General features: G+C 44.2%; 1 protein-coding gene and 1 non-coding gene across 4 annotated transcripts in view; one reads left to right on the top strand and one right to left on the bottom strand.

Annotated features, from left to right (window-relative positions):
• Positions 1–26,990, bottom strand: part of EZR (ezrin) — a 55,719-nt gene extending 28,729 nt beyond the window's left edge. The window contains exons 1-2 of one of the 3 annotated variants that reach the window (XM_064360493.1): positions 26,913–26,990; positions 25,718–25,803 (exon numbers count right to left, since the gene is read on the bottom strand). In XM_064360493.1, coding sequence (XP_064216563.1) covers positions 25,718–25,729 — 12 coding nt within the window. In that variant the 5' untranslated portion in view covers positions 25,730–25,803; positions 26,913–26,990. Of the gene's footprint in view, positions 1–25,311; positions 25,316–25,717; positions 25,865–26,912 lie in introns of those variants that run through there. The other 2 variants (XM_064360494.1, XM_064360495.1) reach the window with 2 other exon arrangements.
• Positions 4,419–4,525, top strand: LOC135268477 (U6 spliceosomal RNA). Its single transcript, XR_010336794.1, has one exon. It is a non-coding gene; the product is annotated as a U6 spliceosomal RNA (small nuclear RNA).
• Positions 26,991–27,973: the final 983 nt, after the last annotated feature.

The raw sequence follows: 27,973 nt of genomic DNA, 5'->3' as shown, positions 1-27,973 counted from the left end.
AGCCAACAATGACATATCACACTCAAAACTGAAGTGGAGGGGAGTTCACTCACAATCGTAGTGCCCTGGGTATGCTTTTCTTTCTCTGCTATCTACTGATTCAGACATGGAAACCCCAAGTACAGTCAGAACTGACTGAAGGCCACTACCTGGTTAAGACAAATACAAATGACCAGAGTCCATGCACACAAGATTTCAGACTCTAAATTCTAGTCCTGGGTCTAAGTTGGAAGACAGTGTGAAATGACATCTCCTGAAACCAAGGCTAATAATTAACATTAAAAAAAATTAACCATTTTGAAAACTGATTAGCAGGAATTTACAATAGCCCATTTTGGGTTCTGAATCTGTTTCATATCTGATGAAAGTTCATACAACCCTTTGAAAAAGCAAGTAACTTGTTTTGTTTTGTTTTTTTGAGATGGAGTCTCATTCTGTCACCCAGGCTGGAGTGCAATGGCACCATCTAGGCTCACTACAACCTCTGCTTCCTGAGTTCAAGAGATTCTCCCACCTCGGCCTCCCGAGCAGCTGGGATTACAGGTGCCCACCACCACGTCCGGCTAAATTTTGTAATTTTAGTAGAGACAGGGTTTCACCATGTTGGCCAGGCTGGTCTTGAACTCCTGACCTCAAATGATTCGCCTGCCTCAGCCTCCCAAAGTGCTGGGATTATACACATGAGCCACTGAGCCTGGCCTGAAAAAGCAAGTCACTTGTAAAATGAATACTTTTACTGAGGTTGGTTGTAACAACCCAGTAGTGTGTAGAAAGTGAATTTAAAAATTAAGCTATTGAGAAGGTCTACATGAGTCAACAAATCTACACTTCCCACCAACTTCATCTGAGCACCAACAACTCCAACACAATGCCAAGTCTTAGCTGGTCCAATCATTCCACAAAATTCTTTACCTATGCCTCAATGCCCATGGGAAATCAATACCTATGGTACACAACCTCAAACAATGATTACAAGTCTAAAGATCAGGGAGGCTGGGCCCAGTGGCTCACGCCTGTAATCCCAGCACTATGGGAAACCAAGGCAGGCAGATCACTTGAGTCCAGGAGTTTGAGACTAACCCCGGCAATATGTCAAGCCCCCATCTCTACAAAAAATAAGAAAATTAGCCAGTCATGGTGATGGGCCCCTGTAGTCCCAGCTACTTGGGAGGCTGAATCACCTGAGCCCAAGAGGTAGAGGCTACAGTGAGCTATGATGGAGCCACTGCACCCCAGCCTGAGTGACAGAGTGAGATCCTCTTTAAAAAAAATAAGAATAATGATCAAGGAGTCGTTCTGGCACTGCAGCAATAACACTGGGACCAGCAATAGGAATCCACTGGCCCTGTCAAAAGGAGTAATTTCCAGTTCAGATTTGGGGACACATCAAAATCTTAAGAACCCCCTCTTAGAATCACAATTTTAATATATGTATATATTCATACATAGGTCTGGCTCTACAATCTATGTTTTTATATAGAAATTGAGGAGAAGATACTCATGAAATCTAAACAAGTAAATGAATGAGCTGCTTTAAGTTAAAGGGCGAGTCTGTTACTTGATTAGTCATTATGCCACTAGTGTTTTCCATTGGGGGTGCTCTTGTCATTCTGGAAAACACAAGTATTCATTCTGCAAGACTATCCCAAGTGCTCAGGAACGTTTAGCATCGGTGTCCCCAGTCACTGAAACATCTAAAAGCAACTCTATCTACACACACATTTCCAAATGCTCTACGGGGAAAAGGGAGAGATCCTCCCCAGCTTAAGGACCACAGCATGGCACTGCCTTAATCTACCACAATCAGTTCCTTGTTTAGAAAGACTATCATGTTCAATGTTATAGATAAAATAATGTCCTGCAATACAGCATAAGCTTTCACCAAAGTTTAAAATGAGGCATTCACTGAGATGACAGGACCATTAACATACACATTTTGTCTACTTATCCAAGGGTTTGAAAAAAAAAAAAACCACCAAAAACAGACTTTGGGACCTGGCGCAGTAACTCATGCCTGTAATCCCAGCACTTGAAGCCGAGGCGGGTGGATCACTTGAGGTCAGGCATTTGAGACCATCCTGGCCAACATGGAGAAACCTTGTCTCTACTAAAAATACAAAACATTTGCCTAGCGTGGTGGCTTGTGCCTGTAATCCCAGCTACTCGGGAGGCTGCAGCAGGAGAATTGCTTGAACCTGGGAGGCAGAGGTTTCAGTGAGCCAAGATAGCGCCACTGCACTCCAGCCTCAGCGACAGAGTGAGACTCAAAACAAAACAAAACCAAACCAGGCTTCAGCAAGTGAGAAAACACATCTAAATCCCAACTCTCCATTTTATTATCAGGATGTTAGGTTTCCCTGGTCAGCAACTGTTTTTAGTGAACTCAACATATCTGGATACCAGCTGGTTCTCGTATTTGCAACAGTGCCACAGGAATAAGGGGGAACTGGGGCTGTATGATTCTGATACACCCCAAGGATTGTCCCACAGAAAACTCAAGTCCATGGGGTTGAACATGCCACCACACAAATCCAAACTATGTGCAAAGACTGGAGAAAAAGAGCACATGGTTTACAGCTTTTATTGTCTTAGTAATTCCCCTTAGATTACACAGTTATCAAAAACAGCATTCAGTGAAGGCTGCACAGTCACGTGTGGTACAGGTGTGTGTATGTAGTATTCGGTTAGTCATCTAAGATCCACCCTAAAAAGGGCAGTGTTTCTCTCAGGCTTGCCAATATTAAAAACTTGTTAAAGGTATGCTTTGCTTAGGAGTGGTGGTGGTAATGAAAGTTTAATTTCACTCCTGTACCACCCGCCCCCCAGACAAAAAGAACCATGTGGTTGATGGTATAGATTAATAAACAACTAATTGTGTCTTTACTCTCCCTCTGCTTAATAATCTACTCTTTAAAAAATTCTAGGCCAGGTGCGGTGGCTCACGTCTGTAATCCCAGCACTTCAGGAGGCCAAGGCAGGTGGATCACTTGAGGTCAGAAGTTCAAGACCAGCCTGCCCAACATGGTGAAACCCTGTCTCTACTAAAAATACAAAAATTAGATGTGGTAGTGCACACCTGTAATCCCAGCTACTCAGGAGGCTGAGGAGAGAGAATCACTTGAAACCAGGAGGCAGACGTTGCAGTGAGCTGAGATCATACCACTGCACTCCAGCCTAGGTGACAGAGCTGGACTTCATCCCCCCGGCCCCCCCGCCCAAAATTCTATTTGTTGGCCGGGTATAATGGTTCAGGCCTGTAATCCCAGCACTTTGGGATTACAACCAAAGGCAGGAGGATCTCGAGGTGAGGAGTTTGAGACCAGCCGGGGCAACATAGCAAGAATCTGTCTCTAACTTTTAAAAACGTTAGGGAAAAAAAGTCTATTTGTGTTTTTATCAGGTTAGCTCAGATCAAACTTACTATACTACAGGATGAACAATAGCTTTATTCTTCTAATGTTCCACGGCCACAGACTGCAGGACCAACCCTTGCTAGTGGGCACCTAACATGTTAATTCAATCCACAAATACCAATTAAATACTGCAAGGTACTCCAGGCACTGCAGTGGGCACTCTGAGTACAGAGAGGGGTTAGTTCTCCCTGTCCCTGAGTGGCTTATAGGTTATTGAAGATGGGTGTGCCTCAAACAGTGATCATACACCACAGTGCTTCCCACATCAGCCTCACCAACAGAATCCCCAGAGAAGCTTTTCAAACACCCTCAGCCCAGGAAGCTGTCACTTTCACAAGTGATTTTGAGGAGGCCAAATTTGGGAATCGCTGGAAGGCAAGACACAGGCAGAAGGCCTGGGTTTGAGAGCTAGCTCTGTAACCTGAGGACCCCCAGCAGATGACTTCCTGCCACTGGGCCTCAGTTACCTGACCTGCATGCAGGTAGAGTTTGGACTAGATGGCTTGAGGCCTTTTACCACTCTGAAATGCTAGGTCCAAAGCCCGCTGGCCAGGTGTGACGCAGCCAGTGCCATCGGACAGTAGAGGTATCAGTACCCCCGAAGGGTCTTCTCCTTAGGAGGAACCAGAGGGCCAATAAATACTATCTGACCACTAGGAGAAAAGTAACTCACTAGAATGCTATTCAACGTCAGCAAGTAGAGTGTTTTCACTGAGAAGAGACGACACATCTGTGTTCGCTTTCCCAAAGGGGAAAGTACCCCTCCAGGCGGACAAATGATGGCACAGGTGCTACTACTCCAATGCAATGGACATGAAAGGTGTTAAACCCCAATCTGCTTTGTTTTTAAATAAACTCAATAATAATTCCCCTATCGGCCGGGCACAGTGGCTCACGCCTGTAATCCTAGCACTTTGGGAGGCCGAGGTGGGTGGATCACCTGAGGTCAGGAGTTCAAGACCAGTCTGGCCATCATGGTGAAACCCCATCTTAAAAAAACAAAAAGTGCTTGCTTCAGCAGCACATATACTAAAATTGGAATGATACAGAGAAGATTAGCATGGCCCCTGCGCAAGGATGACATGCAAATTCGTGAAGCGTTCCATATTTAAATAATAATAATAATAATAATTTCCCCTATCATGAAACAAAATAAACCCAACATCCTCTTTGCTTATTCCTTGGAGCAGCTGAGCCTGGCACAGAGGCCTGGTGGACATGGGGTGGTCCCAGCCTCACTCAGGCCAACCCTGTTTGCGCTCCACCATGCTGGTGATATAGAGTGGCTGGAGACCATTTAATCTGTGAGCAACTTCCAACTCTATGGCTTCTGACACCATCCCAAACCAGCAGCTATGTAGGTTCTCTTTGAAATGATTTGGCTTTGAAAAAGAAAGGGACAAAAATAGGGACATGCTGTGGGGGCAATATTTGGAGGTCACATAACTCTGCAGTGTTTCTTCCTTCTTTTTAGCTGAAAGGCTGTTGCCTGTTTGCCATGTTGATGCCAACAGTGGCAGCCCAAGAAGGGGCCAACCTCCACTTCCCAGATTCTTCTGCCCACAGGTTATTTCTAGGAGCATCCCAGGGAACTAGCATTTTTCAGAATATAGTTGGGAAGCCATGATTTCTGAGTCTTCCCAGTTTAATTTTATCAAATTGACATCTAAAATGTCTTCTAAGAGTCCGAGGAATGAAAAAGATACCAAGTTGACAATTAAATTTTGTATTTTACTTCTAATCCATGAATAATTACTGAATATTCAGCCACCACATTATTTCCCGGGTATTCTCCTCATTTTGGTAAATAAATACAGGTATGCATTTTTTCCTCTGGGAAGCATCCATTTCCTCCGAATATTTTAAACTTGGTTTAAGATTACCTCTACAATCACACTTTTTACAGCACAAATTCAAACTGTAATAAAAGTCCAAGACAGGAGGGAAAAATCCAAGATCAATTCCTCCACAAACATTACAGGCAAGCAACCCTTGAGTCTTAAGACAAAAGAACCAGATTTTAGTGGCCAGAACACTGCAGGAAAAAAGTTTGCAGTCATTCTTTTATGTACTCAAAAATCAGGAAAACCTTTAAAATAAAGAAGGAAATTCAAATGGGAGCATTTGTATGTTTGAATTGCAGGCAGTGGATTCACTGATAAAAGATTAATCCCTATATTATCACACCTGCCATTTACTCAAAAACAAGTCTGAGTAGAGCCGCCATCCAATCACCACCAAGATTACATTGCGAGCTTGACCTTCCATATCATTTAAAATGTCAACGCTGTTTTCCAACATTCCAGCCCTCTTCCGAAGGTGCCACTTCAGCAATTTTTAACAGCTTTCAAATATTTGGATAAGACCTTTCAAATACTTAGAAATGCTGATACGAAGTAGATACAGTAAACTTTCTCCCACAGATGGGAGTATGAAGGGAAATTCTTACAACCAATGATAAATGGATTACAAAAGCTTTGCAGCTGCTATTTCGGTTCACTTAATTGGGTAATTATACAGACAACACTGTATATTTTGACTCTCATGTTGAATCACTATGTACTTTAAATAGCAGCTATTGAAATATAATTTACCATAAAAGTTACTCATGTAAAATGTATAATTCAGTGGTTTTTAGTATATTCAGAATTACGCACTAGACACTGCCATCTAGTTTTGGGATAGTCTGTCAGCCCAAAAAGAAACTCCATGCCCACTGGCAGTCACTCCCCATTCCTCCTGATCCCTCAGCCCCTGGCAACCACCAATCTACTTTCTTTCTCTAAGGATTTGCCTATTCTGGACATTTCAGAGAGACAGAATTTTATAATATGCAGTCTTTTGGGACTGAATCCCATGACTTGGCATGTTTAAAAGGTTTATTCATGTTGTGGCATGTGCCAGCACTTCATCCTTTATTGCCCAATAATATTCCACTGTGTGGATGTGTCACTGCTGTCTACCCATTCGGGTGGTGGACATTCAACTTGCTCCTTGTTGAACTGCAAATAAGAAACAGCTGAAAAACAATTGCATGCAAACTACATTATGGTCATTTTCAAAAGAATAAAAATCTTTAGGGAGAAACAAAAAGTTAATTTTTAAAAACTAAAACTTTTAGGTTTACTGTTTTTAAGTTCTGAATGAAAATATTCTATGTTCTTAGAAGTTGCTGGCTGCCAAAGACATGAACGCAGCAGCTCCAATCATGCACGCCCATGCTGTGCTCTGCCACCTTAGCCCTCACTGCTTCTGGGCACCACTGAGTGCCCCACCAGGGCAGAGCTGAGAGGGTGGCTCAGCTTCTGCTTCAGAGACCTCCCTCGATGGAAGAGGGACTTAGTTTGCTGGTCCATGTTTTTTGTTTTTTTTTTTTTAAGACAGGGTCTTGCTCTGTCGCCCAGGCTGGAGGGCAGTGGTGTGATCTCAGCTCACTGCAACCTCCACCTTCAGGGTTCAAGCAATTCTCCCACCTCAGCCTCCAGAGTAGCTGGGACCTCAGCCTCTGGAGTAGCTGGCATCCACCACCACAGCCAGTTAATTTTCCTATTTTTTTGTAGTGACGGGGTTTCACCATGTTGCCCAGGGTGGTCTCGAACTCCTGACCCTCAAGGGATCTGCCCACCTCAGTTTCTCAAGTGCTGGGATTACAGGTGTGAGCCACTGCTCCACATTTAACTCCAATGATGCTGAGCCAATGATGCTGAGCACAACACAGCACTCTAATTACAAAAACTTGTTTCACTGTAATAGAACACTCCTTTTCTATTTTAGACTTTCTTGGCTGAACATGGCTCTCCCCCAGCTCTATTCACAGCTGCTCACAATAACATGACAATACCAGGCATGTTTCATGAAGTCTGGTGTGGGAAGAGGAGGCCTTACACCCCTTTGAACTAATTTAAGACATATGGCCAGGTGTACCTTATATGCAGCCATTCACAGGCCCTCAAGGCGCTCAAACTTGAACATGTGAAAAAAAAATCACCCAAGGGCTTGTTAAAACAGCTTCCTGGACCCCAGGGTAAGAGTCTGACTCAGGTTGTGCTCACAGCTGAAGTCAGTGCTGCTAGCCGAGGCCATGCTATAACCAACAGTGGGGTGGTGGGGGGAAGGGGGAGAACCTGCCATCATGAAAATGCAAAAGGTCACGGCTCGTTTTGTCAAGATTAATGTATTTACCTCTGCTGATTTATAATCCTTTATATAAAAGTACCCTAAGTCTCTGTTCATTGTACTAGCAGATAGGTTTCCCCTAATGAAACCTCAGATCACAACAGATGGACTCACATATTTTAGTAGTCTCTCTGGATCCTGAGCCCCTTATCTCACCAAGAACAATATGCCAACTGAATAAATTATATCACTAGCAATGACAGACAGTGGTCGTTTTCCACAGATGCTGGCTAACAGCTAACCTCTGTAAAACATTACCACTGACTTAGCAAACCTTAACCCAGCTTAGTGCAGAAATGCAGATACTCTAATTCAGTCAAGGCAGGCAAAGCTGACCTTTGTTAGAGTGTCACAGTAATGGACAACATTGAAAAGATAACTTTGTTTCCATATGTTATATGAAGTGAATGTCTTTCCTACATGAACAATGCTGCTCCCAGTAACAACTGTTTTATAAACAAAATGATATCAACGTAGTTGCAACTGAAAACCTAGTGAGATTTTACGTTATTATGGTTTCCAGCAAGCATATGGTTAGAAGTGCCCAAGTTTTACTCCAGAAAGGCAGTCCAGAAACCATCCTGTTGTATAAATTTCTTTCAAGGACAGAGAGGGCTGAGATGAGAACCACTATGTTGCTAAAGGTATTTATCAAAATATTCAAAACATCAGAAGTAAAACAGAAATGTGGTCCTTAAAATGTGATTTTCTATTAAATGAAGTCTCTCTCTTTATATGTATCAATTAATGACACTGACCTGACAGTATACTTGGCAGACATCAACACCACTGGTCGGGGTTCTTCTCTGAACATTCCCACCCATAGCAGTGGCCATGTCACTGAGGAAAGGAAGGGCTGGAAGAAATTCCAGGAACACACATTTAAGCTCTCTTTTTCCTCAAAGATCCTTGTTCTGGGCTGCGCACGGTGGCTCACGCCTGTAATCCCAGCACTTTGGGAGGCCGAGGTGGGCGGATCATGAGGTCAGGAATTCAAGACCAACCTGGCCAATATGGTGAAACCTCATCTCTACTAAAAATAGAAAAATAGCTGGGCGTGGTGGCAGGCAGATAAATCCAGCTACTTGGGAGGCTGAGGCAGGAGAATTGCTTGAACCTGGTAGGCAGTGAGCCAAGATTGCGCCATTGCACTCTAGTCTGGGTGACAGAGCGAGACTCCAACTCAAGAAAAAAAATCTGCTTGCCTATTGCGCTTAGGAAAATGTTCAGATGCCAAAGAAAGGCCAGGCATCTAAGCTCCACAAATCTTGTAAAAAGTACATAGGATTAATTATAACAAAAATGGTCAGGTAATTCAGTACAATTTCAGTGCATTATTTTGTCTGTAGTACATTTAAAAAAAAACCATGGGTGCACTAGTTATAAAACTCATTCGAGGAACACTTTACACTGTTGGTGGGAGTGTAAATTAGTTCAACCATTGTGGAAGACAGTGTGGCGATTCCTCAAGGATATAGAAATAGAAATTCCATTTGACCCAGCAATCCCATTACTGGGTATATATCCAAAGGATTATAAATCGTTCTACTATAAGGACACATGCACACGAATGTTCATTGCAGCACTGTTTACAATAGCAAAGACCTGGAACCAACCCAAATGCCCATCGATGATAGACTGGACAGGCAAAATGTGGCACATATACACCATGGAATATTATGCAGCCATCAAAAACGATGAGTTCGTGTCCTTCGTAGGGACATGGATGAACCTGGAAACCATCATTCTCAGCAAACTGACACAAGAACAGAAAATCAAACACCGAATGTTCTCACTCATAGGTGGGCATTGAATAATGAGAACACATGGACACAGGGAGGGGAGCATCACACACTGGGGTCTGTGGTGGGGGGGAAATAGGGGAGGGACAGCGGAAGGTGGGGAGTTGGGGAGAGATAGCATGGGGAGAAATGCCAGCTATAGCTGACGGGGAGGAAGGCAGCAAATCACACTGCCATGTGTGTACCTATGCAACAATCTTGCATGTTCTTCACATGTACCCCAAAACCTAAAATGCAGTTTAAAAAAAACTCATTCTCATTAGTTTTCATAGAATTATATAACACCAGGATATGTACTCGTCTTTTACTGCCTAATTAGTAGGAATAATAAAATCATCCAATGTTGGTGCTCACAAGAGTCCACTTCTCACAACCCTGATTACCACCAGAGACTGCACTCCCTACAGGGGTCAAAGTGTCAGCTCCTTGTCCTCAGTTATTCCTCTAGCTTTCCTAGGAATCATGGATAGTCATACTATTCCCAGGAATATGGCGTACAGAAAGTCACTGACCAGGTGGCAAAATTCCAAGTACAGACCCGTGTTAGCTGTTGTCAGACTTTCTGGTGCCCATGCTGGCTGCAGACACTGTCCCTTGTGACAGTGGTTGGTCCCAAACAGGCAGCTAAACCAGCAGGAGAATTCAAGTTTGGCTACACATGGATTGATAATGACAGTTCATGGAATGACTTAGTTGCCTGCAGGCAGTGTCTGTCAAGAAAGGAAACCCCACCGACGTAGTGCCTTTTAGATTAAAACAATCTGGCTTCTCCACCCATTCCTTCTTGACCACTGTAAAAAGGCATTCATTGGTTCGTACCTGCCCAGGTGCTAATTACTAATGAAAGCAAAGTCATAACTACCGACTTCAACATCAAAGGAGCCAATTTAACTCTATGGAAAACTAAACTCTAGCTGTAACTAGAGTTTCTCAGTTCAGTTTAAGCACAGTTCTTATTTTAGGAAATGGGAGTACAAATTTTAACCTGAGTTAAAAGAGTTTGGGTACAGTCACTGTTTCAAATTTCAACTGCCAGCAAGTCTGGCAGAAAAGGAGATCTGCCAAATATCATTAATTTTTGTTATTTTTTTAATGATGCATTCTGCTTATACACATACTCACATCTAAATATTTACAAACACTTTATAGTTTAGTTCTTCTGGAATATTTGTATACTTCTACATTGATTATGACTAGTTAGGTTTTTGCTTGTTTCAAGCACAAAAACTATACATGGTTTGTTCATCCCTCAAATACAGTATCCAGCCCATGTCCAGTATCCTAGGGGCTGTGTCTCCTACCCTGTGATCCTCCTGACACCACAGGTAGGCAGTGAACTCATTTCCCAGGGAAGCCAGGAGCACTTTAAGGAACTATCTGAGTAACTTTAATGATGAAAATTAACACTACATGCCACTCACACCTCGTTTTCTAAACTGTTCTCCTTACAACCTCCACCACCACCATTAGGCTAAGCTTAAAATGTCCAGGCTAAATTCTTAACATGCAGTAGATGTTAACAGGGTAGAGCACTGACACAGAAGCGGGGATTTGGAATTTTCAAGTAAGTTTGACTTTCCACGTATCTACATGACATTATATCTTTATGTTATAAACACATGTTTTAAGTAGAACAATCAGAATAGTGATGAAGTATAACTGGTAGAATGACTCCAGATGGGTACTCCTTGATACAAGGTATACAGTTATCCTCATCTGATGACTTTTTTTTTTAATAGTTAAGGAAACTGGGCCGGGCGCGGTGGCTCAAGCCTGTAATCCCAGCACTTTGGGAGGCCGAGGCGGGTGGATCACGAGGTCAAGAGATCGAGACCATCCTGGTCAACATGGTGAAACCCTGTCTCTACTAATACAAAAAATTAGCTGGGCACGGTGGCGCGTGCCTGTAATCCCAGCTACTCAGGAGGCTGAGGCAGGAGAATTGCCTGAACCCAGGAGGCGGAGGTTGCGGTGAGCCGAGATCGCGCCATTGCACTCCAGCCTGGGTAACAAGAGCGAAACTCTGTCTCAAAAAAAAAAAGGAAACTGAGATGCAGAAATTAAAGTTTAACCCCCTCAACTTCTGGTAATCAGCTACCAAAATATCTGTGTAGCTCTGCTCTTTAATATTACTCCTAAAATAGTATCTTTAAATAAATGCCAATGGTTTTAAGCTTTTGAAAAGTTTGTATTTCCCAATTTCAAGGTAAATATTATGTAACATTTTAATATATTTAAAAAGAGTTCAGGTTAACGGCCACCCCATAATTTCAAGAACATGTAATGAAATCTCAAATCCTTCTAAATAGCTCCTTTTGCCTCTGAGAGTAAGCCACTTCCTGCCCCTAGACCCACATCCTGTCAGACCCAGGCTGCTTAACAAACACGAAAAGCAGACAAACCAGTCCTATTTGCACTCGTTATAATTACCCAGAAAATCAAGACCTTAGAATGAGAACGGAACTTTCTGGGCATTCACATTAAAAAGAGGGTCATTTTAAAATCAGGTTGGGAACAGTTCTGTGCAAAGCCCTCTCTACTGTTCACTGCTTCAGAAAGGCAGAAAGGAGCTGCTTTCCATAGGTCTGACAATGAAATGACCGCTAGTCATGCCCAAGTTGTAAGCCTGCACTGAAGAGTAACACCGGTGGCCATTTCCGACTTGCTGATGGCACATGAAAAATAACGCTCCTCCTGATACTACTAGCTGTTAGCTTTAAGTTCCTTTTTGCTGAGTGTCTGTAAGAATCAACTTCTTCTACACTGGAATAACATACATTATGTGTTTTATCTAATAGGGAAGTAAACCAGAATTCTTAGACACCACTTTCCCTTAGGAAAGGGAAAAGAAATAATCAAAGGATGTTACATTTAGCAAAAGAAACTATCCTTTCTAGAAACACAATCTACAGCCTTCTCATCTCCTCACCCCAAGGCAGGCAAAATAAAGTGACCTTGAACAAGAATTTATCTAATAAACTCATGAAGTCTAAATCTTGACTATGTACCATGTGATTTCAGTTTTACTAGGTATATCAAACCCACTTCATCACCAACATACTTCATTGAAATGTACAGATAATTATATACAGAAAATTAAGTTTAGAAACTACTTAGTAAACTTAGTAACCATACACATACACAAAAGTAAGGGACAAGGCCAAGACGACTATTACATGCTACAGCGAGTTTTAATTCTATGCTCAGAAAACATAGGGAACTAAAGGCCTACAGATTAAACATCACTATTCACCTGGAACTTATGGTTCTCTGTGAATTTAGAAGACTGTGAAGAGTTTTTCTTTTCTGATCTGGGAGGTGAGAGGGTGAGTCTAGTAAACAACGAAAATGTCCAAAAATGTCTTTGCTAACCTGTTATTTTAGAGGACATATGATATAAACCACACTTAAATCTTGTGCCATTGCTGAGATAAATGTTTGGCCCAGGTTAAGATCACATGAGCAATAACATGCAATGTAAAGAACATTTCTCCTATAAGAAACTTCAATTAGACAAGATTTATTTGAACTCACCCCTAGTCTTTACTTCTGTCATCTATCAAAAATAACGAGCAAGACCAAAATAGTTTATCTTAAAAAATCCAAACTGAACAGTAAGCTCACAAAATTTGCTTAAATCAGCAAATCCCACCAAATCTTAGAAAAAAAAAGAAAACAAAACCATTTCTGAAATTATACTAAATTAAAAAAAAAAAACCTCTTCAATTTATACTGTCAGTATCAAGGATGTTCCATCCGAAATGGGATGATTTGTACATAATTACTTGACTGGAGAAGACACAGTATATACTTTACAACCCTATCACTCACCCCAACCCCAACCCATGGTTTGCTGTATTTCCTTTCCCCATTCCTGCCAACAGCCCCAGTACGTAGACTGTAGATTGATCTCTTAAAATGGCTACATAAAACTCTACCCAGTAGATATACCTTATTTTATTAAGTTCATTTCAATTTTCAAATCCGAGAAAGGGGCTATTAAGACAATGACCTGTTCCCAGTTGGGCCACAGCACTCTGCCCCATTACTACAGGCCCCCCAAAATATTGGGAATACAGAGTAATAGTGGAAAAAACTGGGAACAAATCATTTACATGCTTCTAAGTCAGCTGGAATTTTAAGCAGAGACCTCCTTTTAAAACAGGTGCATGGAGGGTGAGATGGCCCAGATGGGATTAAATCAGTTACTCATTGATCCAGAGCACAAAGGTTGCCCCAGCAGCAGGGAACAGGGGACCTGCCCTCACCCTGAGATCCTCCCACCTCAAGACTCAGGCACTTCAGGACATGCAAAAGTAAAGCATCTCTCCCTTTCTACCCTATAACATTTTAAAAAGCAAATATTCTATTATGTAAAGTTGAAAACATTCAAAAAAGTAGAGAGAATAAGTAGTACCATGATCCTCCAAGCTCTCTTTCTTCAGCTTCAACACCATTCTTCTTTCTTCTACTCTCTACCACTTCCACTTTTTTTTTTTGGCTGGCATATTTTAAGACCCTCATTCATGATTTCACTTGTAAAAACTTGAGTACATTGCTCTAAAGCACTTAAAAAAAAAAATCACAATACTGCTATCACATCCAACGTAATTTAAAACAATTCCTTAATACATCGAGTTCAATAAATATTCAATTTTCCTCCATTTCTTTGAAAATGTCTTTTTGCAGTTGATTTGTTCAAGTTATATATAATGCACCTTGCTATCACACTATTGCCACGTTGCCTTGTTCAGCTAGGTTCTAAATAAAAAATCCAGGTTTCCCACGTCTCACTCAAACAGCAATGGATTATGTAAGCAAATACTTCAACATCCCAGAAGCCACACCCTTATTAAACTGAGGCAATGAAACACACCTTAATGAGAATACTGTACCAATATACACTATATGTGTTAATAAATAGTGACTCCAATCTCATATGTATGTGCTAAGCTTTAACCAAGTGACCTGTGGTTCAATTTTCTCTTTAAAAACGTAACAGGGCTGGCTCTCCATCCAAGGCATATTTTACAAGAAATTTACAGATGAAGTAATGGTGCAATAGGCAAAATACTATCAAAACAATCATTTCCCTGAACCACAGCACCTAAGAAAGGATGGAAGAGTAAGTGGGTTTGGCAAATGATGGACTGATCACCAAACCCATGCAAAAACGAGTTCTTGAAGAAAGACCATCATGGTTCACTGTGCAACCCAAGAGTGATTTACCGGAAAACCAACAAAAACACATCACAGTGGGCCCACTCATATGTCACTCTGCCCAATGGTTTTAGCACTTCAAATAGTAAAGAATTAGAGAAACTCTATCCTTGCCAAAGCTTAGGTGAAAATTTACAGTAGCACGCTTACCACTCCTTGACATTGTATTAGACTTGTGTCTTTCCCACTGCAATGTAAGCTTCTTGAAAGCAAGTCTTTCTCTCAGGAGAGGCTGAGGAAGACAGGGCTCCCTTTACAACTCCAAACAGAAAGCCTATTTTATTTAGTCATAGCAGCACCTACTTTCCAGAGCATGTTGTCACTGAGGAAAGGTGGGATGATGTGCATTTAAGGCTGAAATACACATAAGCAGGAAATGGGTTCCACCATTCACTGGATGTGACTGCCAATCACACAGGTGATAATCCTTTAAAAGGTCCTCTTTGTTCACCAATGTAACCCCAGTACCTGAAAACCTGGCACATAGTAGGTGCTCTATTTGTTGAATGAATGGATTTTATACTGGGTGGTTGTACAGATGTACCTAACATCAAAAACTTAAGAAGAATGTGTGTGTGTGTGGGGTTCTGAGCTAAGAAATCAGGATTGGCCAACTCCAAAATCAATTCCTTATCTATGAGGAACATCTGATCCCCCAGCCCATCCCTCAGACCACCTGTTTTGGGTTAAATGAAGGCTGCCAGGTAGAGGCTGTTAGGGAGAGCGTGATAAGTAAAAATGCTATGTAAACTGCATGCTTTTTGCAAGCTTTCGACAAGCAGTTGCTGTTCCGTCCAGCCCACCACCGCTGGACTGTCCCATATGTAAATTTCCAATAAACCTGGTGGTATCCCTGTTGAAGTCAATAGGGTTTCTAGCAAGGCAGCTGTGTTCACCGTGGCAGCAAAGGGACAAAAAGCAAGGTTACATTTACTTACTGCATTATTTCATTAGGTTGCTAAGTTAGAGGAAAAGAATGACCATCATCATGAGCTAGTAAAGCTTTTAATCAGATTAGAATTTAGCAGGTACAAGTGGAACCACAGAGCCCTTACCGACCAGGGTCAGGCACAAGGCCAGGTGCTTCCCCTGTGCCATCTCAGCAGGCCTCAAGGTTGGGCACACAGGATCTTGTTTACAGATGAGGAAGCAGAAGGAGGTGAAGAAACTTGCCCAAGATTACCCACTAAGAGGCAGGTATGTTCATCTATTCGGTCATCCTCCTTCCCTCTATTTATTTGCCAATAAACAAGAATTTAAAGTTTGCTATAAAACCATAATGCTTTAAAAAACAACAGCAATAACAACTTGGGCCAGGCACAGTGGCTCATGGCTGTAATGCCAATACTTTGGGAAACTGAGGCAGGAGGATGGCTTGAGGCCAGGAGTTTGAGACCAGCCTGCACAAAACAGTGTGAGACCCTCATCTCTACAGAAATAAAAATAAAAAGATTAGTCAGGTGTGGTAGTGAGCACATGCACTACCCCGAGGAGTTCAAGGCTGTGGTGAGCTATGACTGTACCACTGTACTCCAGCCTGAGCAACAGAGCAAGACTGAGTCTCAAAAAAACACAAAAACAACACCTACCCTCTTGCTTTGCTGCCAGAAAAAGAAAAAGCACAAATAAGCACCTGACAGCGTTACAGGTGGAGACGAGTTCTATGAGTGCAATAAAGTGGGACAGGGCACAGACAGATGGAGCTGTATTTTAGTGCTCTGAATCAGGATTGGATTTACAAAACATCTGCAGTCAGAAACTCACATACAGACTATAGCAGGTCAAAAGATCACTTTAAACTATCAATGAGGAAAAAAGCAATTCATTTGCATAACATTCTCTTTCCAACTCAAATAACAGGTACAAATTGCTTTCTTTTAGCATATGCCAGAAAGCTGTCATTACACAATGGCTTAGCAAGTGTGACACAAGATACTGCCACTTTCTCTACACAAAGACCCACCTGAACACCAGCTTTGTTTAAAACATTACCTCAGCACCACTATGCCTGCTCCTCAGTGAGTTTCTGCAATAGCTGCCGTCCATGCTCAGAGCCCATGATGCGCTCAACACTGGCTAACAAAACACATTGTATTTTACGAACAATTTTTTAAAAACTGGAACCAATGGGGTGGATCTGCTTCTAAATATCATGAGTCTAGCCATAAAATATATACAAGGATATGATAAATGCTTAACAGTAATTACTTTATGCTAGAAGCAGCAGTTGGCCCATTTTTTTCCGTAAAGGGCCAGTCAGTAAGGCTTTGAGGGCCTTATTTGGAGTCCATAGCATATTGCTGTTTTTAAAATCTTTCAGAAATATAAAAACCATTTTTAGCTGGTAGACCAAATAAAAACAGGCCACAGCCAGACTCGGCCCTAAGATGACAGTTTACCTCATCCGAAAGTAAAAACAATTATTTACACTATCTGAAATGACAACTGTCCACACTAGCAGTTTTAAATCGATCTCTCAGGCAAAAAATGGAAAACAAAATTGTTGCAGAAAAGTTACTTCAAACTTAAAAACATGAGGAAAATCTGATATACTAACTAGTAGAGTTTGATCCTCAGGTGATACTGGTTCCTCTCCTATCAATAAAAGGTGGGTTCTGGTCAGAAACTCTTTATTTTCTCAAATATTATTAGATTAAAAGGGTATTTCCCTTGAAACAGCATTATCATTTACCTATAGGCTATAGGAAGGTGTTAATGAATAAAGGAAAACTGAAGTGACCACTGCTGACTGGGAAGCCCAAATCCCTCCACACTTACCCAAAGAATCTTGCCAGCCTCTTGTGAGGACCTCTATCATGCACTACACCGCATTGTAATTGTTTACATATCTGCTTTCACTAGGAGACTGAAAACTCCTTAGAGGCAAAACCAATCTTATTTGTATCGTCCCTGCACCAAGCACATTAACGGGATGTAATAGCTCGCTTGAATACATGAAGAAGGTACCCATGTGACTGATAAGGGAATTCCAACTAGAACACACAGAGGATGCACAGGAGAGAAAATCAGAGCCCTCCCTCTAAGATAATCCAAACAGTTCATTCTGCTTTTTCCCTGAGAAGACCAATGGACAAACTTTACCTCATTTATATGAACCCCAAAGTTTTAGCTATGAGAGTAAGTTTGAAAAACACATGGTGGGGCGCGGGGAGAAACACAGAAGAAACAAAGCTTACAGCATCTGAATATGAGTTGTTTGGATTTCACAGATAAAAACTTTATCTCCGTTTATCTTATGTAACATTCTTTCCACTTAAAAACTTTAACTCCCATTTTACAGCTAACAAAATTGAGGTTCACAGATGCTAAATGGCTTCCCCAAGTATAGGTAAGCAGTAAATTAGCTATGAAATTTTACAGCTCTTTGTGGTTTCATTTTGAAAAAAATTATATTAACTACATCAAGCATTTCAGTCAAAAGTCTCTAAGTCACTTTATAGCACAACAGTATTTTTTTTTGAGATGGAGTCTCACTCTGTTGCCCAGGCTGCAGTGCAGTGGTGAGATCTTGGCTCACTGCAGCCTCTACCTCCTGGGTTCAGGCGATTCTTTTGCCTCAGCCTCCCGAGTAGCTGGGATTATAGGTGCGTGACACCACGCCTGGCTAATTTTTTTTTTTTATTTTTAGTAGAGACTGGTTTCACCATCTTGGCCAGGCTGGTCTTGAACTCCTGACCTCGTGATCCACCTGCATCAGCCACCCAAAGTGCTGGGATTACAGGTGTGAGCCACTGCGCCCGGCCAGCACAACAGTTTTGTTTGGTTCTGAAAAACTACAGAAGTCTGGAAATTTTTTTTTATTTTATATATATATATATATATTTTTTTTAATTTTAATTTTTATTTTTTATTTTTTCAAGGTGGAGTCTTGCTCTTTCACCCAGGCTGGAGTGCAGTGTCACAATCTCGGCTCACTGCAGCCCTCAGCTCACTGCAGCCTTCCCCTCCCAGGTTCAAGCGATTCTCCTGCCTCTGCCTAATGAGTAGCTGGGATTACAGGCATCTACCACCACACCTGGCTAACGTTTGTATTTTTAGTAGAGACGTGGTTTCGCCATGTTGGTCATGCTGGTCTCGAACTCCTGACCTCAGGTGACCCACATGCCTCAGCGTCCCAAAGTGCTGGGATTACAGGTGTGAGCCACCGTGCTCGGCCTTGGAAAAATATTTCTATATCAATAGGCCTAGATGGTAAATATGTTAGAAGAAAAATAATGCAATCTTTGGTCTTTTCAACAGACATTTAGGGCTGAAATTAAAAACTAATTGGAGTACTTGGGGAGTTCAACATAGTTACTACTGAAACGAAATAAGGGATAATTCAAAATGCATTTACTGACTTTGAAAGCAGACTAAATTTCACTGCTTAGAGTTGAAACATCTACCATTAAAAAGGAGGTATATCAAAACCATCCTAAGAATCTCCAAACTGTCAAAGATACATACAAGTTTAAGTTAAATAAATTTAAAAACATATATAGTTCATTAAGTGATTTTCCTTTCCCAAACTATAATTATTAATAACATTATCCAACATTTTTGTTAGAAATCACATTATCAGCCAGGCATGGTGTCTCACACCTGTAATTGCAACACTTTGGGAGGCCAAGGTGGGAGGACAGCTTGAGCTCAGGAATTGGAGACCAGCCGCCTGGGCAACACAGTGAAATCTCATTCCAAAAAATGAAAAAATTAGCCGGGCATGGTAGCACGCACCTATGGTCCCAGCTACCCAGGAGGCTGAGGTGGGAAGATCACTTGAGCCTGGGGGCGGGTGTTGAGGCTGCAGTGAGCTGTGATTATGCCACTGGACTCCAGCCTGGGTGACAGTGAGATCCTTTCTCAAAAAAAATAAAATAAAATATCACATTATTTCATTAACAAGAGGCCAGTGTGGAAGGAATAAGAGAGGAAAAAAGAGGAACGAGGAATGGGATCTTTTGCTTCCCTACCATTTATAGGGAATGATGTCTAGCCTCTCTTTTTCTCTTTAAAAACAAATTTGAGAGCCAAATTTGAGAGACCACTGGGCACTGCCAAATTAAGCTCTGCTACTGGACTCCCTGCACAGAGAAATTCAAGTCAGAAGGATATTATGCTGAATGGCCTGTCCAAGTACAGGTAAGCAGTAAATTAACTAAAATTCTTCTTTTTATGGCTCTTTTTCACAGAGTCATCCTAGCCTCTAGTCAAGTCCCAAATACGAATAACAGCACTCCTGGCACTTAAGCCAGACTTAAGAAGACACTGGGCATTAGTGATTGCTTTCTCCCAAATGGGTGCTCTGGAATCACACTGGGCTTCCTGAGTGAGGTGCAAGAGAAAGGAATATTAATAACTGACCTTTTTCTATTGAATTAGCAGTGCCACCTGGAGAGCTTGTTTAAAACACAGGTACCCAGCCCACCTCACCCTAGAGAGGGGGGTCATTATTAGTTCTTCGAGGGACCCAGGATCAATAGTCTCCAGACAATTGTGTACACAACATTTTGAGAACACTGCACTAAATTAACCCTTTCTCTTAGCTTTAGGTATGTACAGTGTATACATATACTCAGGAAAAACATAAAAAGCTACTGAATTATTTGGATTTAAAAATAAAGTAGTTTAAGGAGTCTGGTGCTTTAGTATTTTGGGGGGCAGTGGTTGTAGTAATGAAAGAAGGCAAGGACTTCTTTCATCAACCATTGCCACAAATTTATTAATAACATGTACAAATCCAGACTCCCTGTCTTTTCCTACAACTGGTCCTTCTCCAGGATTACTTATCTCAGTGAGGGCACCACCATGCATCTACTTGTGCAAGCCAGAAACCAGAAGTCGGCCTCGACACCACCCCTGGCCCTGCATATCCAACCCATCACCAGGCCCTATCAGTTCTACCTCCCAAAGAACCCCCAAATGCATCCACTTCTGTTCCCATCACCACCACCTTGGTCCAAGCTATGAGCTACTTCAATGGTCTACTACAGCTACGCTTGCCATCTTCTGCCTATGATTTTCATATTTCAGATCGCAGTCAACTTTTCAAAAGGCAAATGTGATCATGTCACCTCCCAGTCAAAACCCCAAGTTAAACTAAAAAATGCCCAAGGATGGCCTACAAGGCATGGCCTGACCTGTCTTCCTCTCTAGCCACATTGGGCTTCACGGAGAACCCCAAACTCACACTACTTCCTCCCACCACAGTACCTTTGCACAAGTTGCTACCTCTGCCTGGTGAGGTCACCTCCTCAGGAATGCCTTCCTGACCTCCCCTATTTGCACACACACCTCATCTACTCTCAGGCCTCATGTACCCCTCTTCAGGCATACTCACTAGAGCTGTAGTTTTACATTTACTCTGGGATTGCTACCTGTTCCACAAACCAGACTGTAAATCCACTGATAGGGACTGTGTCTGTGAACATACAAATACATTCATTGTGCCTTATAGTGTGATCATGGCAAATCACTCATCCTGCCAGCACTTCTCACTACCACATGGCAAAATCTTAGCTACCTAATTCACTACTGCCCCTCTTGAAGGAGGAGGGGTGGAAATAGATGCCACATGTCCTCCTAAATTGTGTGGGTGCATTCAGTAAATTCTGTCCCTGTTAAAATATTTAATACAAAAGGTTATGTATTCCCAAAAAGGCAAGGTAATCTCAGAACTTACCTTAAAATTTTGGCACAGCAGAAATTTGAACACACTTTCAGAGTTTTCCTAATGAAAGGTAAACCTGCTTTTGTATGAGAAATGTCTGTGACAACACTTTAGAAATGAACATGTAAGATATGTCGGAGCCACTTAAAGGCATTTTGGCTCTATGGTTCTCATGACAGTTTGAAGAGATCTTGGCCCTGAACACAACACCCTTGTCCTTCCTGAGCTTGACTACAGTGATTTTCCCTGCTCACTCCCTATGCCTTCTTTCCATCAGGTTGAAGAAACCAAGTGTGGGAGAAAGGAGTGGAGAAAGGAGGGAGAAAGGCGCTCCAGTCACCCTAACATGAAGGGGTGGGCAGAGAGGATGCTCCCAGCACCAATGATCTGAGCACCAGCCTACACCTCTCACCAGATGGGGCGGACCCACAAGGTCACACAGCATACCGTGTCCTGGGAACTGGCCTAAACAGAGGCCGAGGCTCCCTCTGGAACCCCAAATCACCCACCTTGAAGGTCAGCCAGTCAAACATGAATAGAGTCCCTAAGCAGCTGTGGGAAAAGCAAAACCAGACGACAGACCACACTGTTCCTCCCTGTGGAGTGCTGCCCCCTGCCAAACCCTCAAGCAAGATTCAGCTGAAATGTTACGTCTCAACTCTGCCCATTTCCCCATCAGATGATTTTCTTCTTGACTGTGTCACACCCGGGCTCTTTCCCAGTCTGATAGCACTTAATGGGTTTTTGGTTTTTTTTTTGAGACTGATCACAGTGTCGCCGGGGCTGGAGTGCAATGGCGCGATGTCGGCTCACTGCAAGCTCTGCTTCCCAGGTTCAAGTGATTCTCCTGCCTCAGCCTCCCGAGTAGCTGGGATTACAGGCGCCCACCACCATGCCCAGCTAATTTTCTGTATTTTTAGTAGAGACAGGGTTTCACTATGCTGGCCAGGCTGGTCTCGAACTCCTGACCTCATGATCCACCCGCCTCGGCCTCCCAAAGTGCTGGGATTACAGGCTCAAGCCACTGCACCCAGCGGGGTTTTCAATTTCAGCATTTACCTGCATCTTGGCTCAGGTACCAGACACTAAGCTTTCAGAGGACAAGGTCTATCTCACCCTCTATGCTGGTCAACCTGCTTGCTGAGGAATAAACAGTCAGTCTTTTAAATAAGTGCTGCTTTTGAGAAACAGTATTAGGAGAAAACACAGCAAATATTTTCAGTTATACTGTTTTATGAATAAAGTCATCCACTCAGTTCAGACAAATCAATCAAAAATACTCTGCCTGTTAAATTCAAGGGTTAACAGCTGCAATGAATCAGGAGGAAGGCCAACAACTCAGAGGTATCCATCCTCTAAGTGTGTTTGCCCCTTAATCCAGTTGTTAAACATTAAGCCCAAAGAAACCACCTAACATTCTTTGCTAACATTCTTAACTTGGGCTTGAATAATTAGAATCAATAAACCTTTGTTTAAAGGGCACATCCATAGAGCTGTTGGTGGATGTTTCATTTTAACATTTACTATAGCAGCAAAAGACCCCAAGCCAAACCGAACCAAAACTGGATCCTGTCCAACAGCCTTAAGAAGTGTCATACTCAAATATGCGCACTCTACTATGCTCTTCTCAATGATCTGTGGGATGGCCCTGATATAATTTACACACAGAAAGGTTAGTGTGCTTAATTTATCTCTAAAACCCTCCTCTGCCAAAGAGGGGGCAGGGAGAAATTTCCCATGGCAGACAGGTATGGCTGACATAAAAGGAAGCCTCTCAAAAAAGTTTTTTTTTTTTTTTTTTAAAGACAATGTCTCACTCTGTTGTCCAGGCTGGAAAGCAGTGGCTTGATCTCAGCTCACTGCAGCCTTGACCTCCAGGGCTCAAGTGATCCTTCCACTTCAGCCTCCACCCCCAAGTAGCTCAGAGGACGAGCGCAAGCCACCGCACCCAGCCAATTTTTGCATTTTTTGTAGAAACAGAGTCTCACTATGTTGCCCAGGCAAGTCTCGAACTCCTGGGCTCATGTGATCTGCCTGCTTCGGTCTCCCAAAGTGGTGGGATTATAGGCTCATGCCGGTAATCAGGCCACCTCGTCTGGCCTCAAAAAAAAAAAAAAAATGCTTGAAAATTGTAACTGTAGACATTACACAGAATACAGTCTTTCAAAAAGTAACTCTGGCTCTAATACACAAGGTGATGGCTACTGTCTTTAACAGTTTCACAACTATCTTCACTTTGTCAAATGTCAGACACATCTTTTAAGTTCTGATCTATCATAAAATGTCAGAAACATCTTTTAAGTTCTGATCATAAAAGACCTTTAAAACAACATGAAAATATACCTGCCATAAGGAATAAGAGAGAAGGAAGTTCTGACACTGGATGAACCTTGAAGACATTATGCTATGGGAAATGAGACTGTCACAAAAGGACAAATGCTGTCATGATAAAACCTATACGAGGTATCTAGAGTTGTCAAATTCAGAGACAGTAGAATGGTGGTTGCCAAGGCTTGGTGGTGGGGATGAGAAGTGAGTTTAATGTGTACACAGAGTTTCAATCTGGGAAGATCAAGTTCTGGAGATGGACCTTGGTGATGGCTACGCAGCAATGTAATGTACTTAATATCTTTGAAATGCATACCTAAAAGAGGATAAATTGTATATTATGTATATCTTACCAAGATACATTTTGGTAAATAAATTATGAAAAATAAATTACGGTTCATTATGAGAAATGAGAAAGAAAAGTAGTGACTGAGAACAGGTTAACTTTTTCCTGAGTGCTATCTTAGCTGAGTTCTCCATCTCTTTTAGTGAAATAAAACCACACCCAGAAGGGAAATCTCCATGACCACTCCTCTGCATACCGCTGCACTCAGCTGGCCTGAGTAAGGGGTTGTATTTAGGTCAGTTTCTTACCACAGGCACGGTCAGGCCTGGATGTCACGTGTCACTTTTAAGTTTGAATTAAAAAGAAAATTTTGCATAGAAAATAATACTCTGTATCACAAATGAATCATCTTAATGTAAGGCAAAAATTATATCGGCTTCTGAATCTATTGGCATATTAATATTCTTTTAACTCAACACAAAATACCTCTAACAAAGAACTTCTTAGAGAACATAAAATTTAACAGTAGAAAAAGCACACAAGGCTGGGTGTGGTGGCTCACGCCTGTAATCCCAGCATTTTGGGAGGCCCAGGCAGACGAATCACCTAAGGTCAGGAGTTTGAGACCAGCCTGGTCAACATGGTGAAACCCCTTCTCTATTAAAAATACAAAAATTATCTGGGCGTGGTGGCACACGCCTGTAATCCCAGCTACTCGGGAGGCTGAGGCACGAGATTCGCTTGAACCCGAGAGGCGGAGATTGCAGTGAGCAGAGATCGCGCCACTGCACTCCAGCCTGGGCGACAGAGGGAGATTCTGTCTCCGTGTCCCTCGCCACCCCCCGTTCTGCAAAAAAGGCACACAAGCATTGATTACAGAATCAACTTGTTTGAAAAACTAGAAATAAATTCCAGATATATTTATAATCGCAATTTGTAATGAATCCTGGTATTCTGTCCATTGTGATTCAAAACCCAAAAATGTTAAACCCTCCTCCCAAGGTCTAGTCATCAGTTGCCCAGTGTTAAAAGGAGGTATAATACATACAACTATCTAAGTGTCAATCACAGAGAACCTGCCTTGTGCCTACAATCCCCAGGCCTGGCCAGCAATCTTAATACAATCAGATTCAAGAGACAGAGGCGCAGGGATAGCCCTTTAATCAGCTGACCAGGAGTGCTCGGCCCGGCGTGCCAGGAGCCTCTTATCAAACTCTGCAGGCTGCCTTCATCTGCAATTCAAGTCCATGGCTAACCCTCTGTTAGAGACAAATTCTGCTGCAGCCAGCAAGTTTCCTGGTGACCAGGGCACCGCTTCACGAGCCTAGTAAGAAGCGAAGCTGAAGGCAACTTCCGAAAGCTGGACTGTTCTCCCATACGCCCTTAAAATCTCCCCAGTTGCATCTGGAGCGCCTGTGGTTTCGGCCCCTAGGAACTCGGAGAGCTGGTGTGTGCGGTCAGAAGCCACCCGAGTCTCCCTGTGATTTGGATTTCTTAAGAAACTTCGAAGTTGCATTACCATACCCTTTAAAAACTGAAGGAAGCAGTGCAAAAGAGCCTCTAGTTTTTTTTGTTTTTTTTTTTAAAAGACTGTAACGACTGGGGAAGGGGCTCACAAAGAAGACGACTGCAGAGAGAAAGCATTAAAATGGTGTTTTCCTAACGCTCCACAAAAGGGTCAACAAAGTAACAAAGAGCGGCGACAACCCCCTATTCCTATCCTCTTCTGCGTGTGAGGAACTGCCCCAACACCTCGTGCAGGTGCCTCCGCCCGCCAATAAAGCCTCCCCCGTCCGCCCAGCCCAGAAACTGGGCAACTTACTGGTTTCGGCATTTTCGCTTCTCGGTGAGTATCCTCGATGCCCGGAACACACGACTCTCCAACAGCAGCGGAGACGCTGTCCTAACCTGGAGTCACAGCAGAACCCTCAGAGCGCAAGCCTGTCCGCCCTCGTCCTCCAGCCGCGCGCCGCAGCTTAAGAACCGGCCAGCCCGGGCCCGGGTGAGTCAGCGCCCCGCCCAGCACCACGGGCAAGGGGATGGGGCGCGGGCCGGGCCGGACGGGGCGGGGCCCCTGGCGGGGAGGGGCCCGGGAGCGGGGGCGCGAACCCAACGGGGGAGCCAGCGTGCACTCGAGGTGTCCCAAGCCGGGGGAGGGGGCGAGGAGAGGGATGCGCACCCAGGGGGGCCCCCCAGCCGGAAGGGGCTGGCGCGGGGAGCGGGCCCAGGAGAGGGCAGGGGTAACACTCAGTGGGGTGGAGTGGGGTGTGGCGGGGTGGGGGGAGGGGGCGCGGGCCGGGGGGAGGGGCCTGGGGGGCACTCGACGTGCACCCGGCGGGACGAGGCGGGGAGGAGGGAGCGGGGAAAGTCCAGGAGAGACGGAGGGGCAGGGGGAACACCCAGGAGAGAGGAGTCCCGGGAGAGAGCGGGCGCAGGCCCGCGAGGCACCCAGCAGGGAGGGGTCTGACGGGGTCACTCGGCAGAGAGGGTCCGGGGAAGGGGGGAGGGTCCGGGGAGGGGGGGAGGGTCCGAGGAGAGGGCGCGGGCCAGTGGGGGGCACTCGGCGGGGAGGGTCCGGGGAGAGGGGCGCGGGCTCGGGGTACCCGGAGTAACTTCCCGGGGCCGCCAGGAAGCCGCGAGGAGCCGAGCACTCGGCGAGTTTCACTTTGTGTAGCAACCGTTGCCCCGCGGCTGCAACCGCAACCGTCAAGCCTTTGAATAACTCTTTCAAAAACTGCAACCGCCCGGGAGCCGCCAAGAGACAGCGCCCAGGCACTCAGGGTCCGCGTTTCCTTCGGGAGAGACCCCAGGGGACTCGGCACCGAGGGGAAGGTCGCGCGGGAGCCGGGCGGCGCGCCAGCTCAGTTCCACCTGCCCCGCGAGTACCGGGCGGGGACCCCCGCGCCGCGCTTCCCCGGCCACCCGCCGTACCTGCCGCCGAGCCCCTCCGCCCGCCTGCACCCTGCGCCTGGAACCACCCCCCCCAGACCCCGGCCGCCGCCCGCCGCCCGCCTCACCCGGCGCCTGCAGTGCTCGGTGAGCTCCCCGCCGCTCCTACGTCGACCGAGTGCGCCCGCGGCCCACGCTCCCAAGAGCCCCAGCTGGGCGGGTCTCGGGGCCACGCCCCTTCCCGCCCCGCCCCCGACCTGCGAGGTGCGCCCCCTGCAAGATGGCGGCTGTCCGGCGCGCGGGCTCTGAGGGGAGTTTGGCGGGAGTACCCGCTACTCCCAGCGCAGATGCCAGGGGCGAGGCTGTTTGTCCCACAGCAGGCAGGGGGACGTCAGGAAGACCCAAATAAATCTGGAGGGGCAGACGGCCTGGGGGAATTTCTGGGCCGCTTGAGGCAGGGACCGGGGCCCGCTTCGGATACCCGGGTCCTGGGGCTGTCGCACCTGGTCTCGGTGCGCGTGGCCTGCCCAGCCGCCGTCTTCCGAAGCTCTGGTTAAGGGGCACGTTTGTGGCCTTGTTTGACTTGACTAACAAGCTCCATGGGATTTCTCTGAATTCTAGGAATTACGTTTTTTTGTTCATTTTTTCCTAATGGTTCTCAACAAATTTTTAAGACACATAATACATGTGCTTGGGGAGGGGGGAGTAGAATTTGTTGCATAAGAGCTCACTCTAGACGGGGTTCTCAAAGTCTAGTTTCCAGACGAGCAGCATCAGCATTCCCTGGGCACTTGCTGAAGTGGAAATTAGGTGCTGCTCAGCCTTAGAATTAAGAAACTCTAGGTCTGGGCCCAGCAATCAGTGTATTACAAGCCCTCCAGGTGATTGTGATATTGGCTAAAGGTTGAGACCAGAGTTTCTCCTGAATTCCTTTCTGGGTTTACCCCTCACTCCCTTTGTGCTTTTAGTTTTCTTGTCTGTAAAGCGGCATCTTTATGGCACCTGTGTCAGAGGATTGTAATGAGGAAAATGAGTTAGTACATAGAAGATGCCTGGGAACAGTACTTGACACTTAGCGTTTAAATCTATCCTGGCAGAAAGAGAAACCAGCGACTTTGGGCGAAGTTTCAAACTTTTTCCTAATTTGATGAATGGACCTACTGGTAGCCCCTCCTACATAGATTTGGAA

This window comes from Aotus nancymaae, unplaced genomic scaffold (assembly GCF_030222135.1).
Source record: "Aotus nancymaae isolate 86718 unplaced genomic scaffold, 86718_ANA_hifiasm-v0.15.2.pri h1tg000040l, whole genome shotgun sequence".
Taxonomy (NCBI): Eukaryota; Metazoa; Chordata; class Mammalia; order Primates; family Aotidae; genus Aotus; species Aotus nancymaae.
This window is presented reverse-complemented; position numbering and strand designations above follow the sequence as displayed.